This window comes from Galleria mellonella, unplaced genomic scaffold (assembly GCF_026898425.1).
Source record: "Galleria mellonella isolate WM207_F2 unplaced genomic scaffold, CSIRO_AGI_GalMel_v1 utg1217, whole genome shotgun sequence".
NCBI classification, from domain to species: Eukaryota; Metazoa; Arthropoda; class Insecta; order Lepidoptera; family Pyralidae; genus Galleria; species Galleria mellonella.
Window position 1 is genome coordinate 847,475 of NW_026441984.1, and position 23,254 is coordinate 870,728.

General features: G+C 33.9%; 1 protein-coding gene across 2 annotated transcripts; it reads right to left on the minus strand.

Moving 5' to 3' along the window:
- Window positions 1–1,523: 1,523 nt before the first annotated feature.
- LOC113519329 (cytochrome P450 6k1-like) lies at window positions 1,524–18,455 on the minus strand. Of its 2 annotated transcripts, XM_026904388.2 has the most exons (10): window positions 18,357–18,455; window positions 12,263–12,419; window positions 10,342–10,542; window positions 9,550–9,702; window positions 7,815–7,999; window positions 5,891–6,042; window positions 5,213–5,331; window positions 4,696–4,804; window positions 3,121–3,360; window positions 1,524–1,809 (listed from the first exon to the last, which is right to left on the minus strand). In XM_026904388.2, exons 2-10 carry the CDS (start codon window positions 12,416–12,418, stop codon window positions 1,628–1,630), a joined length of 1,497 nt encoding a protein of 498 aa, XP_026760189.2. In that variant the 5' UTR covers window position 12,419; window positions 18,357–18,455; the 3' UTR covers window positions 1,524–1,627. The 2 variants fall into 2 exon arrangements, with proteins under 2 accessions (XP_026760189.2, XP_031763049.2); XM_031907189.2 differs by lacking the exon at window positions 10,342–10,542.
- Window positions 18,456–23,254: the final 4,799 nt, after the last annotated feature.

Consider the following 23,254-nt stretch of genomic DNA (forward strand, 5'->3'; position numbering starts at 1 on the left):
TCCTCAGCAAACAAAACAGCATAGTTACCGCAATATCCTATTCCACAGTTTAAGTTCTATAAATATCAGAAACTAAAACAACTGCCCGCTAAGTAATCGAGGCCTAAACAAATACATTACCTAGGTAGACAGCTATACAATTATATGAAACCCTTACATGACCCATCCCCTTTCCATCCAATGAAAAGTTGGCCAAGATATTCTCATGATATTCCTCGAGTAAATTGAAACTGAAGTTTCTAGACTGAGACATGCATTTATAACTAAGGTAAAGAAAAAGTGCTTACGGTTCTTGAACGAAAATAAATAAGTTATTGTATGATTGATTGGTTTTAGGAAAAGATTGTACTGGCAATAGAGTGAGGTGTACAGTTTTTAGGCCAGAAAAGGGAAAGTATTTTTCTTGATACGTATAATGGTCGGTAAACTGCAAATCCACGTGATAAAATGGGCATTACAGAAAAATACACAATAGAGTTATTTATGTATTATTAGAGTGTATTTAAAGAAACTCCTTCAATTCAGAATCGACTTAAACATCCTAACATGATTATATTAACACACTCCAACTGCCTGACTCTCAAACTAAATTACCCTGTCTTATGAAGAACCAGATGAACATATGAGGGTACAACACAAAATTTTAGAAAAAATATTTCCTAAATTGGCCCGACCGAGAATCGAACTCGAAACCTCATTACACAAATCAATGTGCCAACTGGTTTGTCACAGAGGTCGTCATTTCGAAACAAGGTCCTGAACCACCTACAATTATAATAAGTGAGGTAACAAAAGCATATAAAAATGGTAAAACTCTGCGGCAATCTATCATCAACAGACAGAGACTGTTTACCATCGCGTGACATTATCAAAACGCCAACCATCCGAACTCCATCAGAAATGCGTAACAATTTGTCAGCCATTATAACTTAGAGGGACGGGAATCGATTATCCGACGTTATTTATGTGGCGAGGCCCTCTTGGGTTTCCTTCAGTCTCTGATTTAAATAATTTCGCTCGCTTTTAATAAATGCGCTACGATGTTTAAATTTTTTTCGTCCCCCCTCTCGAGAATTAGGGGGTAAATAATCTTAATTCTCCCCAGTCCCGACAACTCCTATATTTCACTGTGTCCCTAGACAATAACTCTTTGATGGAAACGAATGGCGAGCAAAAAAATAATGTGAACGTTTAGGCACTCAACGAAACAAGTGGATTTTGCTTCGCAAAAAACTTCACACGAGTAAATTTATATTGACTAATATTCTCACTGTTCTCTTTTTAAAACACAGGGTAATCGTGGATATTATATTGAATTTTGTAATATTTACAATGATGTATATAATTATAGCCGACGATTACCATATTCATTTAAGTGGCCCATCACTTTGTTCGCCACTTCATGTCGCATAAAAACGTATTAGTTTTTATCTTTCCTTACTTGAGAATAAGTCACACTTATCCAAGATTTAAAATCAAATTAGACATTTAGATTATACTGATTTGAAAATATGAGTACAAAATAAAATTACAAGTAAACTTTTATTAATTAATAAATCAAACAACAACACAAGGAGATTGTACCTAGCCATTACAGAAATAAATTTGTTCAAATTTTTTCCGCCGATCAAAATGTCCTGTTTCTTGGTACAAACTCTACTGACATGACGTTTGCTGGCACCAGGAACAATCCTTTCTTCTCTAACTCACATTCTTCGGGTTTCGGAGTATTGGCCAGTGGACGAACTTCAAAGTTCAAAAATATGGCAGTCATTGCCTTGCGCAACGTTATGTAAGCGAACCTTTGACCTGCAAAAAATATTTGTAATTTATATGATTGAAATTTGAGTAGTCATGCAAACATTGATAGTGTTTTGAGTAGTCATGCTCACTAAAATGTCCAGACTTGTGGCGGCGTGGTGGGCCGGGTCATTGGGCTCCCTAAAATATGGTCGAGCGCAGTGATGGCTGGCTCATCCGTCATACTCGTGAACGGGTGCTGCTTGTAGGGACTGGTCTGCTCTAATCACTATGACTGATTTCCTCTTATTAATTGTTTAACCAGTTGGTTATGTATTCAATTTTTTTTTTCTTTTTGAGTATTTAATTGAATTATTGCTAATTGGTGGTTTGTATTCACACAATTAAACTTAAAAATGTAAAATAATAATAAAATTATTTAAAAGAGCATCACGCAAGTAAATTTGTTCGTTCTTCTTGTGATGAGACAGCTTTCCGAACGAGCGGTAAATTGGCAAAAAAAAATGTAATGACTTTTCAAAAGTGCTTCAATGTAAGTTTATTTGAATAAATGATTTCTATTCTATTCTATTCTATTCTGAAAATTTTAATCTTCCATAAACTTACACCGATAAAGAAGATGTTAATGCTAACACAGTATTAGGTATACGAGTTTGTTCCAGTGATTTTCAAAAGAAGAAGAAGAAATGAAAAAATTAACTACATATGATAGTAATTCTTTCATTATGAGAGACGAATTTGAAATCTGATGGATTAAACTGTCGAGAAGTAAATATTTTCTCAATCTGATAATAAGAATTTATAAAAAGGCAGAAACTAGAAGGAAAATCCCAGCCAGCTATATTTAAAATAAATTGAGTTCTCAAAGATCTTTGTCAGAAGTTATACACTTTAGAAATTTTGCATAGTTATTAGGTACAATATTTGCAAGTTTTAAACGCCCTACAGTTATATTAAGCATTTAAACCAACACAAATATGTAATTTAAAGTTAGGAATTTTCTAATTAAAGAGGGATTGTTTTAGGAAGTTTAAATGAGAAAGTAAAACTTAAGGTCATATTTCTTAGGAAACGTAACTCATTTCATCAAGGACTCAGGTGACAAACAAGCATACAGATAGCTATACATAAGCATGTATCTAGCTACCGCGGTCCTTGGATATTTACAAAACCTGCATTGTACTATACTGGCGATCTTAAAGGAAACTTTCAACAACTTTTTTGAAGTACCCCATGTAGTCTCTTATAAAAATTGGTAGAGATATCATTCCATAATTTAAGCGTCTATGGAGTAAACTCTAAAATCTGCTTCATAAGACTATTTAAGTTCGATTCTCAACAAAATTTATAGTGTCTTACCTATACATACTCTTGGGCCTTCACCAAAAGGCATATACGTAAACGGCTCGACGTCTCCATGCAGGAACCTATCAGGATCAAACTTTTCAGGTTGCGGGAAGTATTTGGGATCGTAGTGCATGCCCACTGTATTCACGTATACTGGCGTTCCAGCGGTGATGGTCAGCTTACTGTCTATCTGGTAATCATTAGCAGCAATCCGATCGAGCCAGCCCATTACGGGGTATTTTCGGAGAGTCTCTAAATAATAATTTGAGTAAATATTAAACGCAATTTAGTTTTTTTGGCACTGGATAAATGTGGTAATCAATGTTACGCCCCGTTCCTGATGAAAAGTCATAACCTCAACCTATAGACAGATAATTGAATAGCACTTTGAATAGCACCAAAAACACCGCAGAATATACTATTATTATGGGGAGGATTTCTCCGTTTTTAGTTTAATTCAATACAGTTACTTCTGAGAACTGGATCGAATACTACTTCAAAAAGGAAAAGGTTTTCAATCACATTGTATTTCATTCCGAATACGTTTCGTAATGTATTCGTTAATTCTTAGCCATTTTTTATGATTGATTAAGAGATTTTTACTAAGAAAGAGTCGTATTTGTGTGTGTGTGTATGTGCCTGCGTGCGTGCGTGCGTGCGTGCGTGCGTGCGTGCATCAGCGCACCGAGGCGCGCGAGCGTGGGCGATTGCGTGTGTGTGTGTGTGTGTGTGTATAACGCGAATTTTGTGAACTTACTATGTTTGTCGATTACGACAATTATTTCAACTTCATCCGGAAGTCTTTTTTAAGTTTCGATAGATACGATATTTACATACATCTGCATCTCGCGTCGCACAACAAAAAATTGTTGGCAACAATAAACATAGTAAGTCCATAAAATTTGCATTACATACATTGCTAATTAGAAATAAACATAAGTTTTAACAACAAGGTCGTGTTTGTCTCGTACAAATTTTACTAAATTGTTTCTTTATAAAATAAAATCTTAACTCATTAGATAATTGTTACTTTTGTTACTTTTTATTGTATTTGTTTCGATACAATATAACAGAGAACGTGGTGCCATCTGGTGGATAATAAAATCATTAAGAAAATCACTACAATACCTAAAGCATATTTAACAATACTTATATATATATATTCATTATTGCACTTGTAAATTACATTGTTAATGCATTTATAAATATTGTGAGCAAGGGTGGACATATCTCTGACAGAGATCTCTTCCAGTCAACCCAATGCAGTTAGAAAACATGTTGTTAGCGGGCAGCTGAAGTGCTACAACTATTAATATTTAGAGTACATAAACAAATATACAGTTAAATAAAATATTAAGATACATAATAAAATATTACATAAATACATATACTATAAATAAATATAATACCTACATACTTATACAATGGATGTTAAAATAAATGAATATACTACCTACAATAGAAATTTAGTTCAATGATTTTAAGGTTTGACAGTTCAATTATAAAAATAAATAAATTAAGATTATGACTCTATTATTAAGAATATTACTTATGAGTAATTTATACTTAGTAAATTAATATACAAACCATTAATGACACAATTCATATAGGTTAAGCCATTGGATAAAATAATCGAGTTAAATTCTTCTTTAGTATACTTTTCTGAAGCATTCAGTATTTCTTTGTAGAGTTTCTCCTGGAATGATCAATAGATATTTAACAAATAATTCTTTTTTATATAAGTACATGTATTATTTAACTATCCATTGCCGAATATAAGCCTCCCCCACAAAAAAGGGGGGAAGAAGAAGTTGCCACGCTGGGTAGACGGATTGGCAACCGCATTTAGGCTTCGCTGATGTTTTAAGAGGGACCCTGCTTCCCATCCTTCGACTATTAAGTTCCCTTAGTCACCTTTTACGACACCCAATAAAAACAAGTGGCCTATTCTATACCAGACGGCGAACCTAAGTATATTTGCGGTTAATGAGCTACTACGTAAGTCACCAACATGAGAACCGAAGCAAAAACGTCAAAACCACTACAACGGGCAATAGAATATGTCCAATGTTGAAATAAAATGACAATAAGGCATCGAACTTACCTGTATTTGTGGTTGATGAGCTACTTCGTAAGTCATGAACGTGAGTGTCGAAGCAGAAGTGTCGAAACCACCTTGTAAAAATATCGCAGCCTGAGACACGAGCATGTCTTCAGTTACGTCTGGAATAGCGCAATATTTACTCTATACAACACTCATATATGTAGATAACCATTTACACAGGGGGGAAAGGAATTGTTAGTAATGGAGACTGAGAATCCCATTGCTAGCAATATACCCAACCAGGTCGATCTCCTCGCGGTTCTTCCTGGACACTATCATGGTTAATTCCTGATGAATTCGTCATGATGGGCTAACTGGCCTGTTTTCATTCACATCGATCACTCTTCACTGGTGCTCTGCCAGCGTATCCCGTTAGCGCAGGCGGGGTTACCATACCATTTTCACCCATAAAAAAAAACCTTATTTACACAATTTGCATTACAATGTATGATGAGCTGATGACCCACATGATGAAAAATGGTGGCCATCTACTGTAGACATAAATTGTACTATTTATTAGAAAGAAATTTTTTCTATTTAGATCCTATGGCGTGACGACCTCAAATGCATTGCAGGGAGTCAATGGATACAGGTGACTTGGGACCGTTCCTTATGGGGGAGACCTATGTCCAACAATGGACAAATAACAGCTGATATGATGTAAATAACGATGTTAACCCTCGTTATTCTTCACTGATTCCTCTTGAATCTTCAACAGTGCATCAAGTAAATCTTTATTTTCTCGTCCGATATTGTCCCTCCGTTGTATCACCATGGCTCGGTACACTCTCCTGAAGTAATCTGTTGTAGTTTTCGGGAAAAATGAGAATCTAAAAATTGAAATTAGATTTTTAAAAAAAAACTAATACAGCAATTTCCATGGTGAAAACTGTAATGGGATCAATACGCGTAAAAGCTATAATTTGCTCAAGAATTACTAATCAAAATCAGTGAAATTATTATTGGTATAAAATACCATGCCATATTAGCAATTAATTGCTCACTACTAAACATAAGCTTCACACTGTGAGTGTTTTTCCAGCAGTCGCCACGCTTGGCAGGCGAGTTGACAAGAATAATTAGGCCATAATGATATTTTTTGGATGAAAATGGATTGGTAACCCCGTCCGCGCTAACAGGATACGCTGGCGGAGCACCAGTGAAGGGTGATCGATGAGAATGAAAACAAGCCAGTTAGCCTATCATGATGAATTCATCATGAATAATTAATCATGATAGTGTCCAGGGGGAACCGCGTGGAGGTCGACCTGGTCGGGTATATTGCTAGCAAAGGGATTTTTAGTTTCCATTACTAACAATCCCTTTCCCCCTATAATGATGTTTTAAGAGGGACGCTTTTGTCCATGCCTTGACCATTCCTTAGTCGCCTCTTACTACATCTATTCAGGTGGGATATTCGATGCTGGGATCAAACAGCAAAATATAAAAAAAAATAACGTTGATTTTAAGAAAACAATAATATGGTAAAAATTGAAAATAATAAACTTCAAAATGCGTCAAAAATAACATATAAAATAATGTTTCTTTAAATAGACATGCTCAGCTATTTAAAGATAGTTGAATAATATATATTGATACAAACTTTCAAATTTACAATATCAGTTATATTAGGGGGGAAAGGGATTGTTAGCAACGGAGTTTGACAGCCCCATTGCTAGCAATATGCCCGACGTGGTTCCTCCTGGAAACAATCGTGAACAATTCTTGTTGAATTCGTCACGATGGGCTAACTGACCTGCTTCATCCTCACCTATCCTCCTTCACTGGTGCCCCGCCGGTGTATAACGATAGCGCGGGTGGGGTTACCATTCCATTATCACCCATTAAAAAAAAATATCAGTTATATTACCTGAGATTAGTAGAATATTTAACATAGTGAGACATAGTAGGTACCATATCTCACCATTGATTGAGTCTCTTTTAAAAAAATTGTTTACACAGCCTACTTTTACCACAGTTAGTTTAGTACAGATCTTAACTTCTCTTGTATGAATGCATTGTAGTTTATTTCTTTAGTCTCTCTCACTCTTAGTGAATTGTGAGAAATTATTTAATTATTTATTTATTTTATTTATTTATTCATTAGTACAAATATGTGTACCTACATGGCGGACTTAATGCTAAAAGCATTCTCTCCCAGTCAACCATAGGGAAGTGTCAGAATACTCGAATGCGGTACTACTAATTATTGATATACATACATATTAATTACTCTGTCACCACATACCAGAGAGAGATTTTGTACAAAAGTCGATTGCTTGGACACCTCTTTCCCATTCGTGTTTCTACCGTGAAGCAGGTGTGTTTGCATGGCTGTGTTTCGCTTTGAAAGAGTGGGATATGGCGTGAATTTACAGGGTACAGAGGAATAACACCTGAGTCCTCAGGAATAGCAACGCATGGGGGGTATCATGGGCGAAACAGTATACTCTGTTATGTCCATGGTACTGCTTATTTCTATAGGTGACGGTTACCACTTTCCATCAGGTGGGCCGTCAGCTTGTTTGCCATTTTATGCTATAAAAAAAAACATGATTTCATGAATCTAGTTATTTTTACAAGATATACATAAATTTCTTACCTGAAAATATCAACTAGTCTGGGGAAGAAAAATATACTGCACCACGCGATGCCTCTGAGTACATTAAACTTCATGAATTCTTTAGTGACATCCCTCAAGTGACTCTTGCCGTTAAGAGTAGCTTCACTGCTTACGCCGAAGGCAGCTGTTCCAATCACGTCCGTGGTATAGTCGGAATACATTGACTGTGGATATTGTAAAAAAAATTAAAAGAGACTGGTTCAACTTGCCACAGGACAGAAAACCTTTGAAAGAACACCTGAGTCCTCAAGAATACGCAGGAGGAGTATCATGGGCGAAACAGTATACTCTGTTATGTCCATGGCACTGCTCATGTCTATAGGCGCCGGTTACCATTTTCCATCAGGTGGGCCACCAGCTTGTTTGCCATTCTAAGTTGCATAAAAATAAAAGAAAATTGGGAAAATATTTACCCAGCAGTAAGTGCTACTGGGTAACTATTATACACACACGCATGCATGCATTTACATTTACTTATTACTAGAAAATGTATATGTCTTAATTTCATGGTACTATGATTTGTATTTGCATGGTTATGGAGGAGCGTGACCTTCTGTTACAGGTGATAACACTTACTAGAAGGTCACAACAACGATCTTATTATTGTATCAATTTTGTTATGGAATAAATATTTTTTCATTTTTCATTTTCATAAGTAATAGTATACTATAAGTGAGTATTAAGTGCAGTAATAATATAATAGAATTCTTCTGTTCATACTTAGAGCATACCTATGATTCACAAAGAGAACTACTATCCTCTTACGACAGAAATATATTGACTGATTGTGATATATAATAATCTAACAGTCCCCTCCGGGGGGAAAGGGATTGTTAGTAATGGAGACTGAAAATCCCATTGCTAGCAATATACCCAACCAAGTCCACCTCCTCGCGGTTCCCCCTGGAAACTATCATGGTTAATTCCTGACGAATTCATAATGATGCGCCAACTGGCCCGTTTTCATTCTCATCTATCACCCTTCACTGGTGCTCCGCCAGCGTATCCCGTTAGCGCAGGCGGGGTTACCATACCATTTTCACCCATCAAAAAAAAACAGTCCCCTCCATACCAAGTACCACATATATGTTAAATTTCAAAGATTTCTTTAACAATAAATGTGCTATGATATATTTAAACAAAAAAATCTCGTTTAAAATACTAATGAAGAAAAGTATTATAGTGTTTGAAAGGAAATTTATCCTTACATTTCGGACGAATTTATTTTCGCTATTGTTTACTTGAACAAGTTAAATACATATGGGGTTTCGCAAATGTGCGATTTCTTCAAGATTCAAAACGTGCCCGGGAGATACCTGGCATTTTTTTAATAGGTCAAAATGGCATGGTAACGCCACCTGCGCTAATGGCGAAGTTCCAGTGAGAGGTGATAGGTGAGGATGAAAAGGCAGGTCAGTTAACCCATCGAGACAAATTCAACGATAAATTAGTTACGATAGTTTCCAGGGGGAACCGCGTGAAGGTCGACCTAATAGGGTATATTGACAGCAATGGGAACTAACCTCCCCATTGCTAACAATCCCTTCCACCCAGATACCTGGCATTTCCAACGTTCCAAGACGAGCAGGACACCCCGATAACGTTCATAGATTGCGGTAACTCGTCATCATTAAGACAGGCTATACTCTTGTTTACTACCTTTACAATAAGTATGTGTGTAATACTTATAAAGCACATAAAAAAGCCCACCTACCCTCAAGTCTATTGGGTCGCTTCTTTTACATTCATTGTGGATACGTTGAATCAAAAGAGACGCCTTCTCAGTAACAAGACCGTTGAGATTTTTCAGTTTCGCAGAAGTAAACACGGGTGACAAACGTTTCCTCATGTAACTCCAAATTGGATCCTGGATAGAAGGATAAAAAATATACGTAACGTATTTAATTGATTAAGTATCCACTGCTAAACATAGCCTTCCTCATAAGGGAGGTTTTGCCAGTAATTGCCACGCTTGGCAGGCGGATTGGCAACCACAAATAGGCTTTTTGGTGATGTTTTAAGAGGGTCGCTGCTATCCATCCGTCCACCGTAAACTCTCTTCTCTTATCTCAGACACCCGCAGACAAGGAATATTAACTAGGAACTACATATTATTTTACCAGAGGGAGACTTTGTACAAAAGTCGATTGCCTGGGTACCTCTGTCCCATTCGTGTTTCAACTGTGAAGCAGTTGTGTTTGCATGGCTATGTTTCGGTTTGAAGGGTTGGATATGGCGTAAATTTACTGGGTACAGAGAAATAACACCTAAGTCCTCAGGAGTGGCAACGCATGGGGGGTATCATTGGCGAAACAGTATAATCTGTTATGTCCATGGTACTGCTCATGTTTATAGGCGACGGTAACGACTTTCCATCAGGTGGGCCGTCGGCTTGTTTGCCATTCTAAGTTGTATAAAAAAAAACATAGCTAAAGTATTTAATTAATAGAAATAATAATAATAATGCAGTATGTACAAGAGAAGATGTTACTTAAAAAATACTTACATTGACTGTAAACAAATTGAGTTGGCCGATTGGGTCTGAAGTTCCTGAACTCAAAAACCTATTTTTGAAGTTGTCAGCATCTTTTACCAGTACTCTTCGAGCTATATCTGGGCTGTTAACCAACAAAGCCGGTCGCCATACTAACCACAATCCGACATATGGAGTATCGAAGTGACGATACATCTCTCGCAGCCATAATGCCTAAAATATATTTATTTTTTATGAATTTTATGAATGATAACTTTATTTCCTTCAATATAGATATTTGAGATAGACATTAGAGTTATTAAATTTTTTGTATGCGATTTAGAATGGCAAACAAGCTGACGGCCCACCTGATGGAAAGTGGTAACCGTCGCCTATAGACGTGAGCAGTACCATGGACATAACAGAGTATACTGTTTCGCCCATGATACCCTCCTTCATGCATTTCCATTCCTGAACAGGTTATGACTGCCATTTTACAATAAATCATCCATTCTATACCCTTACAAATTAGACAGTCAAGATTCACTTAAAAAATATTATTTTGACAAATTGTATTATTAAATGAATGAGTATACTTTATTTGCATTATACAATATAGGTAATAAGCAAGGCAGTTTACAAACACAACGATTAATTAACGAATATAACAAATTATTGTATTGTAGTATTTTAAGTTTTACTGTAAATATATATATATATATATATATATATATATATATATATATATACACATATGTTACGTTTTGACAACTATTGGCAAAACCCCCCAAGAAAGAGGCTTATTCTTATTCTGTTGTTGTATTCAAATCGGTTAAGCAATTTCTGATATTAGCGTGTACAAACTGACAGATAAAAACTCTATACATAATAACTGGATGATATAATTGTTAAGATACGAGACGTATCTTCTTCACGGCAGATAACAACCGTCCGAAACTGCGCTCGAGTGATAAAATAAACATAAATAACTTTATTTGAATTAATCAGAACGTGAGAATTAACATTATTTTTTATTTATTTACATTTTTTTATACAACACTGAATGGCAAATAATGACGGCCCACCTGATGGAAATTCATTGAGCAGTACCATGGACATAACAAATAATGTTTCACCCATTACCCCCCATGCGTTGCCCTGAGGACTCAGGTGTTAACAAAAATTCCCGCCATTTTGTTCAAACCGAAACGCAGTGCTTTACGGTTGAAACAAATCAGAGGTACCCAAGCAATCGACTCTTGTATAAAGTGTTCTTCTGGTAAAACATTTAACATATTCATTGCATATTGCACATCATAAATAATGTTCCACAAACAAAAATTTAGTTCCACTGTGACAAAATCAATTACGATTCACAACTGACAGGGTTCCGAGCAACATAAAAAAAAATACAAACAAATTGAGAACATTCTTCTTTTCGAAGTTGGTTAGGCTAAGTCGAAGAAGTTGATAATATACAATGATTATATCATCTGATCAGATTTAAACAGCCACTGCTGGTGCAGGTCTACTCCAATTGGGCGAGTTTTGCCAGTAGTGGCCATGTTTGGCAATATATATATATATATATATATATATATATATATATATATATATATATATATATATATATATATATATATATATATATATATATATATATATATATATATATATATATATATATATATATATATATATATATCTCCCATATATAGAACTAACAGAGTTTTTCATCGTGCCTCCCACCAAATTGTTTATAATTACTCCTCTCCATCCAAAGGTTGCCTAGAAGAGATCGCTCTTAGCGATAAGATCGCCCATTGTTTTCTCATTGTGATTATTTCTTGTTATTGTTTATATTTATAATAAGTTTACTATTGTAATCTTTTGGAGAAAACAATAAAGAGGTTTTATCTATCCATATATAGTTAATTAAATATAATCAACATACCGGATTGCGTCGCTGTAGGAAGGTAAGGCTGCCCAGTATAGGATGAGGAGGCAAATGTGGGACACCGCGCTTGCTCCAATATTGAGATGTATGTCTCCAATGCAAGTACAACCAGATGGCAAATGCACACAGTGTAATTATGACGTAACTCCACATTCTGATAAGAAAAAATGCATATTCTTTATTTATTAATTTATTCATTCAATTATCCATCCATCCCTCCATACATCCATCATTCATTCATCGATCCTTCATTAGAATAAGTAAGGTTCAGTTGCTGTTCTCGCTGTGATACTTTTTTTAGAAATAACTCACTTCACTCTCCCTAGTAACTATTCATATATTCAATAATGTCACTATCTACTCGTTCCACAACTGCACGGCAGACAGAGATGAAGCTTAAAGTGGCCCTACAAGAACTTCAGGCATCCAAAGATCTCAGTGACAATTTGATCAGGGAGAGAGAAGAGAGTGAAGATGAAATTTTAAAAATTATAAATAAAAATACCCAATTAAAATCAGAATTGTCAGAACTTCATAATAGCCATCAGGAAGTTATTGAGCAGCGGGATCAGCTTCAAGAACTAATAAGTAGCTTTCATCAATGTAGTGACACTCATGAGCAAGCCTTGAGGCGTATCACTGAATTGGAACTTGAGTTAAAGCAGGCATATTCTAAAATCAATGATCTAGACACAAGATTGGAATCTCGACAAAGTAATGAGATTAGTACTTTATATGAGGAACTTATTAGTGTTGACTGTGTGCCTCCTTCTACTACAGTTCCATGCACCCATCCTGTTGTAATTGACCTTACTAGTGATACATCACCTAAATTAGGCAACTATAACAGTAATATTTGTATATATATAAATTTAAAAAATATTTAAAACTAAAAAAGTTTATAATTAAGAATCGGAATATATTAAATAAGCGTTGCAAAAAGGGACAATTATTGAAAAAAACCATGAATAATTTAAAATTGCATGATTACATTAATATATATAAGTTAGTGGAAAGCCAAAAGTTATATATATATTGATACAGATAACTTCAAAAATCAATAGTTTAGAATCTTCGCTTCATGATTTAAATACAAAGTATATTATCTCTCAGAAACAAATCCAGGAGCATATTTTAGCAATGGATGATCTGATTGATGTCAGTAAATACAATGCTGACCGTTTTGAGTCGTTGACTAAGCATTGTACATGTAATCACACAAATATATCAAATAATAATTCAGTTGTAACTGTGCTGGAAAATGAAGTTCAGGGTGTTTGTGCCAGTGACTGTAACCCTAAGAGTAGCACAATGGTGTTCTCTGACAGAATAGGCTGTAACTTTGGGTCTATATTGAAGTATCATCTTAAGGGTGATTTATTAAACTACTGCATGCCAGAAGCATCATTTACACAAATAATAAATAAAATTAAGTCTACGAAAATGAACAATATGACCACAATTGTGTTATTTTTTTAATAGTATTCAATTAAATAGGCAGGATGTAATTAAAGGAATTGAATATTTATTACAATTAAATGTGTATAAGATTGTATTGTGCGCTTTTCCTTACACAAATAGACATCTTCATAAAAAAATTAACAGTAAGGTACATTACCTAAATAACTTATTACATACATTGACATGTCGTCATAGTGACATTTTGACATTTTTTGATACTAATAGTTTTATTAGTGATTTTTATTTGACAAAAGATACAATGTATCTTTCTAAATCATCTAAAAATAAAATAGCCACTTTAGTGGCTTATAATATTGACTACATGAACAGTTTACATGGTAAACTTAAACATAAAAATGCTGACATAACAGATAATTCTATTAATATTTGTGACATAAGTACTATGACTGCAGATTTAAACTGCTCACAAAGACAAAGGGAAAGCAATCAGAATTAATAATTGTTCATCAGAACATACAAAGTTTTCCCGGCAGCGAGTTAATTATACAATTATTTTTAGAAAAGTATAATATTGATATTGTCTGTTTCACAGAACATTGGCTTAAAGAAAGCAATATGATGTTCAATTTAAATAATTATAACGTTGTCAGCTGCTTCAATAGAAAGTCAGTTAACAGAGGCGGGTCTATGATAATTGCAAGAAATAATATTAAAGTAAAGGAACGTGCTGACATTGTTAGACTTTCTATTGAGTGTTGTATAGAATTATCTTGTATAGAACTAGAAAATTATATCCTTATATGTGTGTACAGGCCTCCTAATAGTGATTACAATGTTTTTGAAGGGGTGATGGAGGATATTTTAAAAAAAGTATTTAATAGTATTAAAAAAATTATTGTATGTGGAGATTTTAACGTTGATATTCTTTGTAATACACCCACATGTACAAAAATTATTAGTTTATTTCAGTCGTTTGATTTATGTCATGTCTTTCATGAACCCACTCGTGTAACTGCCACGTCTGCTACTTGTCTTGACAATGTTTTTTGTAACTGCGAGTATACAGAAAAATTCATAATAAATAAACTTCCTTCAGATCACTGTGGTCAAGTTGTTAAGTTTAGCAGTCAAATCAATAAAGTCAACAATAATAAAAAATCAAAAAGACAAATAAATGTTTACAATATTAATAAATACAAAAGCGCGATTAAAAATAAATTGGATTTGCTGTTACAATCTAGTAATAATCCTGATTATCTTTACACCAAGCTAATTAATATTTTATCCGGAGAATATGAACAATTTTTCAAGAAAAAAGAAGTTCATGTTAAATCTAAATTCACGGAATGGGCAACAGTAGGAATACTTAAAAGTAGAAATATTTTGTTTGATTTATACGATCAAAAAAAATATCGATTTGATGACAAATTCACCACTTATGTAAAAAATTATTCTAAAATTTTTAAAAAAGTTTGTATTATGGCTAAGTCTAATTATTTTAATAAACAAATTAAGCAGTCTTCTGACAAAATTAAAACCATCTGGAGCATTATAAATAAAGAAACTGGAAGATCTAAAATAGCCTGTAATCAATTTACATTAAATTATGATAATAAATTAATATCAACAACAAAAGATGTAGTTAATATTTTTGAAGATTTTTTTGCTAATATTCCGATTGATATTACATCTTCTCTGGACTCATCTCAATCTCGAGCAAAAAAATTACTAGAGACTAATATCGGTTGTTGTTCTTTAAGATTTAAATTTTCACATGTTAGCCCCTTTCATATCATAAAAATATTCAAACAGCTAAATTTAAAAAATACGGAAGACCTTTGGGGCATGTCTGTAAAAGTAGTTAGTTCTTTCATAGATATTGTTGCTCCATATCTAGCCACTATTTTTAATAAATGTATTGATAATGGCGTTTTTCCACATTTAATGAAATTTAGCAAATTAATCCCACTATTTAAATCAGGAGATAAATTTGAGCCAGGGAACTATAGACCTATATCTATTTTGCCAGTTCTAAGTAAGGTGTTTGAAAAGATAATGTTAAATCAAATGTTACATCACTTCAGGGTTAACGGACTGCTTCACAGTCAGCAATATGGTTTCACCGCCGGCAAGTCTACCACTGACGCAGGTGTTGCGCTAATGACACATATTTTCGAATCTTGGGAGAGGTCACAGGATGCACTCGGAGTTTTTTGTGACCTATCAAAGGCATTTGATTGTGTGGATCATAAAACGCTTTTGTACAAGCTCGAACATTATGGTATAAGAGATAATGATCTAAAATTAATGAGAACTTATTTAGAGGATAGGGTTCAAACTGTAGATATTGACGGTGTAAAATCTAAGGGAGCTAATATTAAGATGGGCGTTCCACAAGGGTCAATCTTAGGCCCCTTTCTCTTTTTAATCTACATAAATGACCTTCCCTTTATGGTAGAGAAAATTGCAGATATAGTGCTGTTTGCGGATGATACTTCGTTAGTGTTTAAAATTGGACGTCAAAGTAATCAATTAGACGATGTAAATTGTGCTATGTCTGCAATATTAAATTGGTTTACATGTAATAACCTATTATTAAATTCCAGCAAAACAAAGTGTATAAAATTTACACTTCCTAATGTAAGACTAATAAATACACAGTTATTGCTTAATGACGAAATAGTAAATTTTGTTAATGATACAGTTTTTTTAGGTATAACAGTGGACTCGAAATTACAATGGGGGCCCCATATTTCAAAATTGGCCAGTAGACTCAGTTCTGCTGCATATGCAATTAGAAGAATTAGGCAATTAACAGACGTGGCGACGGCTAAACTTGTATATTTTAGTTATTTCCATAGCATAATGTCTTATGGCATACTGCTGTGGGGTAAAGCAGCCGATATAAATACTATATTTGTTTTACAAAAGAGAGCCATACGTTCTATTTATGGTATGGGTTCAAGAGAGTCATTACGTCAGTGCTTTAAAGACTCAAATATCCTCACAGTTACTTCACAATACATTTATGAAAATATTATGTATACACGGAAGAACTTAGCGAGTTTTAAAAAACTCAAAGACTGTACAAGTAGAAACTTACGCAATATAAATAAGCTTATTTTACCTAAATGCCGTCTGCACAAAATCAGTAATTCATTCTATGGTAATTGCATAAGATTTTATAATAAACTGCCGGAATCTGCATTAAATCTGACAGAGAGGCAATTCAAATCTTATATTAAACAATTTTTATGTAAGAAAGCCTATTACAGGATAGACGAATTCATAGATGACAACATATCAAGTAAATAATTAGTTTATTAGCATACAACGTTATAATTTTATTTTCTCATTGCTTTCTTGATTTAATTGATTAATTTTAGAAATATGAAAGCGTAGCGGTTTTTTGTATTAATTGCCGCATGCATTCTTATGTAAAATGTGAATACTATAACTATCAGATGGCAATTGTGAGTAGCTTTGACGTGGTCTAGTGTTTTGAGTAGTCATGCTCACTAAAATGTCCAAACTTGTGGCGGCGTGGTGGGCCGGGTCATTGGGCTCCCAAAAATATGGTCGAGCGCAGTGATGGCTGGCTCATCCGTCATACTCGTGAACGGGTGCTGCTTGTAGGGACTGGTCTGCTCTAATCACTATGACTGATTTCCTCTTATTAATTGTTTAACCAGTTGGTTATGTATTCGGTTTTTTTTTTCTTTTTGAGTTAATTGAATTAGTGCTAATTGGTGGTTTGTATTCACACAATATAACTTAAAAATGTAAAATAATAATAAAATTATTTAAAAGAGCATCACGCAAGTTTCTTGCTCGTTCTTCTTGTGATGAGACAGCTTTCCGAACGAGCGGTAAATTAAAAAAAATGTAATGACTTTTCAAAAGTGCTTGAATGTACGTTTATTTGAATAAATGATTTTCTATTCTATTCTATTCTTCTTCTTCTTCGCCTCATCCATCCATTCATTCATTCATTCAATTTTTCATTTATTTATTTATTATTACCTGCAGTTTACAGATGATCAAACTCCAACACACTACAGGTAATCAAAATTTTTGCACATGTCAAGTGATTTACAATAATTAATACTAATAATTAACTATAAAACATTACGATTTTATTTAATTTTCATAAAATGTCAATTCTGTAACTTAAATATATAACTTTAATTTATTAATGTATTGTACATATAATTAAATTAATATATTAATTGTAATTCTGTATTTTGCAAATAAATAATTTAATTAATATGATTAGTAAACAGTTAAAAACATATATATACATAAATATATAGGTATATTATATATTAGGAATATTATAATAACTTAATTTTACAGTTGGTACAAGTGTATATATAATATATGGTGATATATATTAATTATATACAAAATTTTATATGTATTATATATAAATATGTAAAAAAATATAATCTATCTATTATATACACTTTACATCTACGTGTTATAAATGTCAAAAATGGACTTGCCATTAAAGAATTACTTAAAGATAAAAAATTTCTTTGAGATCACTGCCAACTGGTAGGGTACCTAGGAGACTTGCTGCATTTCCACACTATTTCCATATTATAATTTACATCGTATTATTTTTTTTTTTTACATAAATAATAAATCAATATAAACAGTGACTTACTTGAACAACCCACCGTCCACTGGCACTACTGTTTACATACTAAATTATCAACAAGAGTTACAAATGTTTTTTTTTTAAGATTGTCCCTGTTTATTACTTTGTATACATAATTACATGGTTGATATAATAGTACGCAATGATAGCCAGTTTCAGATGAGAACTGCTTTATCATTCAATTTATTGATGTTACAATGAATTGCAAAACAACCACTAATTACATTTTTTTTTATACGACTCAGAATGGCAAACAAGCTGACGGCCCACCTGATGGAAAGTGTTAACCGTCGCCTATAGACATGAGCAGTAGCATGGACATAACAGAGTATACTGTTACGTCCATGATACTCCCCATGCGTTGCCATTCCTGAGGACTTAGGTGTTATTCCTCTGTACCCTGTAAATTCATGCCATATTCCACTCTTCAAATCGAAACACAGCCATGCAAATACAACTGCTTTACCGTTGAAACACGAATGGAACAGTCGCCTATAGACATGAGCAGTACCATGGACATAACAGAGTGTACCCATGATACCCCTATGCGTTGCCATTCCTGAGGACTCAGGTGTTATTCCTCTGTACCTAGTAAATTCACGCCATATCCTACTCTTCAAACCGAAACACAGCCATGCAAACACAACGCTTTACGGTTGAAACACGAATAGAACAGAAGTGCCCATGCAAACGACTTTTGTACAAAGTCACTCTCTGGTACACAGATAAATTATATCGTAACTTAATAGGATACAGTATGTACCTACTAATTTATACAGGCAAAGCCGGAGAACATAGCTAGTACTATTATAAATGTGAAGTTGAGTTAGTTTATCTCTTGGCGACTTATGAGCTTAACCACTTGTAATAAAATTCGAAATACACATAGCATTTTGGATGTAGAAATAACTTAAACCAATTATTTTGTTCGATCAATATATCCCATTGATACAGACAAAGCCATATAAGGAAATTAATTATTAAAAAATTATGAGAAGTGGTATATGATTTCTCCCACGAACACTCAGGTTATAGAATAAGCTCCCAGCCGAAATTTTCCCGAGAGACTACAGCATGGGGTTCTTCAAAAGGGGTGTAAAGAGGTTTCTTCAGGGTCGGCAGCGCGCGCGTTATACCTCTGGTATTGCAGGCGTTCATAGGCTACGGTAACCGCTTACCATCAGGTGGTCCATATGCTTGTTTGCCACCTCAGTGGTATAAAAAAAAATCCACCGAAATCATCCCAGTCGTTCTATCACTGAACAGTCTTATCGCAACCAGTCTGAAAGAACACCTCAGATGGTTGCGATTCTGAGACAGCTTACTTTTGTGAAAGATGCAGAAAACAGTGCTCTTGTGTTTTACCCGCATAGTGCGCCGATTTCTCTTCCTGGAGCCCTGAACCATGGCCGATTACACTTCAACTGGGAGTTAGAATTTTGAATATTGTAAACAAAAATATAATATAACCAAACCTTTGACTTTACACGACTGCATAAAGAATTATCAAATCGGTTTAGAATTATCGAATAAAACTCATATGTAACGTACACTTAGAAATACACTTGAATTGAAATTGCTAAAAATACATCGGTACCGTACAATTCCCATAGCTTCAATGCCATGCGGCCGACCATAACAAATTGGTCTTCAAAGATCACCATTCTAACATTTTTTACTTCCAAACCATATATACCTACTAATAAAATGTAAAAGAGAACAGAAATTTGGCTCTCTAAAGAAATACAAACGAACCGTGCAAACTTTCCGCCAGGGGTAACGAGTTTCGCTCGATATTTTTTGCTCAATACAAATGCGAGAATATAAAATAAATATGTTTTAATCTATAATCCTTAATGAGGTAGTCAGAGAGGTTTTAAATGGACTGGAAATAATGTTACAACTGTACCTATATTATGATTGAAGACACGACAGATGAGAATAAAGTTAAATTAATTGTTAGAATTCCAAAATGGCTAAGAAAGCAACTAACTATAGTAGTTTGCATAAGAGGCCATATAGAAATTGACCTGACATGATATAATACAATAATATATATAATATAATAAATTAAAATTACCTGTAGTTTGTTGAAATTTAATAATCTCACCAGAGGGAGACTTTGTACAAAAGTCGATTGCTTGGGTACCACTGTCCTATTCGTGTTTCAACTGTGAAGCAGTTGTGTTTGCATAACTGTGTTTCTGTTTGAAGGGTGGGATATGGCGTGAATTTACTGGGTACAGAGGAATAACACCTGAGTCCTCAGGAATGAGGCAACGCATAGGGGTCATCATGGGCGAAACAATATACTCTGTTATGTCAATGGTACTGCTCATGTCTATAGGCGACGGTTACCACTTTCCATCAGGTGGGCCGTCAGCTTGTTTGCCATTGTAAGTCGTATAATAAAAAAAAAACTGTAAAATATACTAGAACAGAAATATCGTGAAACAAAAATTCAAAAACGACAAAAAAAATTGTTTATGTGTTGGAGGTGAATATTTTTGTTATTTTTCAACGCCAGTGGTATTTCGTTGCAGAAGTATCTAGCGATTTTGATTCAACCAATCAATTGGTTATCAATTGATTGATTGGTTTATTTGTGCTGAAATTTGTTGACACTAAATGAAATTTAGAATTTATATACCGATGAATTTATAATCTGATTTCACTTATATACTTAACTTCTCACTTAAATACACTAACATATATTAAAATTGTAATTAAATGTAATTAAATTGTAAAAATGTATTTAACATGCAGATGTTGACAATACAATGTCGTTCGACATGTTTAGCCTGTAAGGCATACAAAAATATGTAGTTACACAGACAGTCCAAAATTATACATCAATTTCATATAATTACTTATAATTACATTCTAATTTTAAATAAATAATAATAGTAATTGTCAGGCAAGAATAAAATATATATATGTATGTATACATGTATGTATACTGTATACATACTGTACTCTTTATACATTTTCCGCCATTTTGTTTAAAATATCTATTATATTTTCTTTTACTAAACGCCACATAATTCACCGAACAGTAGCGCGCTAAATAAAATATCTATTTACCTATTTTACGCTCTCGTAAACTCCAAAGCTAGGGCCCGGAAGGAAAAGAGCGTTTGAAGCGATTTATCTTTAAGCAGACGACGTTAGGGGTTGCCAGGAATGCCTTGAGACTTGGAGTTTGGATATCAATTATACTAGATGTGGTATACATTAGAATATAAATAATTTTTTTTACAAACACAGTCATATAAAACATGCAAATCAATACAAATAATCGTCTATATACACGATCCTTTTTCTTAGGAACGCGTGGAGGTATCAAGTTGAAATTAATATCATATAATCAAGTCTGCAGTCTCTTAAATCAGTGAAAAAAAATCAATCTTTTAAATCAACGCATTCAATAGATACGACAGTTTATGTTCCATTTATATCGCATATTTTGATATTCACAAAGGGAATGGAAACCTAATAGGGTACTTCCTGTTGACCTAGAATCATGAAATTTGGCAAGAAGCAATGTCATGTAGTACAAGTAAAGGAAAAAATCCGAAAACCGTAAACTTGTAGTTATTTCACAAAAAAAAACTTAAACTTGATGATTTTGTACGAAACTTTCGTTAGCAAGTCCAACTCGCACTTGACCGGTTTTTTTATCTTTGTATGTAATAAAAAGCCAGTCATAGAGCATCATTTAATGATCTCAGTGGATTTCTGACAAATATTTTTGGCCTCCCATATCTCCTATGGTAAAATAAATTAAAACATTGTATATTGTCATTCTCTCAATGTCCTCTACCCAAAGGTTGTCTGGAAGAGATTGCTTAGCGATAAGACCGCCTTTTGTGTCACTTCTCATTAATATTTACTGTATTTGTTATTTTTTTTTTTTTTTTTCACTTGGTGCAATAAAGTGTAAAACAAAATAAAATAAATATTTTTAACTCATGTTTCTTTAACAACAACGTTCAATTTCGTATAAAATAGAATCCTTTAAAAAGGTGTCAATAATTTAGATTTCACCCTTCGTTTTTTAGATTAAATATAGGTCAGATCATTAAACGGCCACTTCCAAACTCCCTATGTCTTTATACCGCCTCTTGTCACTTTTGTATTGGGGTGGAGTACAAGAGGACATGCTGAATGCTTTGTAACTTGCTGAAAAAAGATTAATGGCCGACAAATAGGAATGTTTTCTGAAGTGGGTTAACTTCACTGTATTTTCGGTGATGGGAACGACCTATGAACTTTTGTGTAGCGAAATTATAGCAACTTCATTTTCCCAATTTTTTTTTTCTCTTTCCTCGACATCGTTGAAAATTGTTAGTATTCTTCTGTATTCGTTTTTTATTAGATTATTTCAGTTGCAATTAACAAAAATAGCAATTGACTTGTTACTATTCTCGCTTACAAATTTAGCTTTTTTTTTTACAACACAGGGGGCAAATGAGTATGCGGCTCATCTGATGGTAAGTGACTACCGCCGCCCATGATCATCCACCACACCAGCGGCATTGCAGGTGTGCTGCCGGCCTTTTAAAAAGGAATATGCTCTTTTCCTAAAGGTTATGTTGTCGTATCGGTTCGGAAATACTGCCGCTGGAAGTTGATTCCAAAGAGTGGTTGTGCATGGAAGAAAGTGCCTTGAAAAATGCACGACGGTTAGCTGCAGAGGACTGCAGTATTGCACTTTTTACTTACTTGAATTACCTTCTTAATATCTTACATCATCAAATTCAAATCATCTTTATTCAAATAGACTTGTTTACAAGTATTATTATATCGTCATTTTTGTTAATTTACTTCTGGGTTCAGAAAGTTATCTGTTAAGAAAAATCGCTGTGAATACCTTTAATAGGCATGTGCATTAATATTGTATT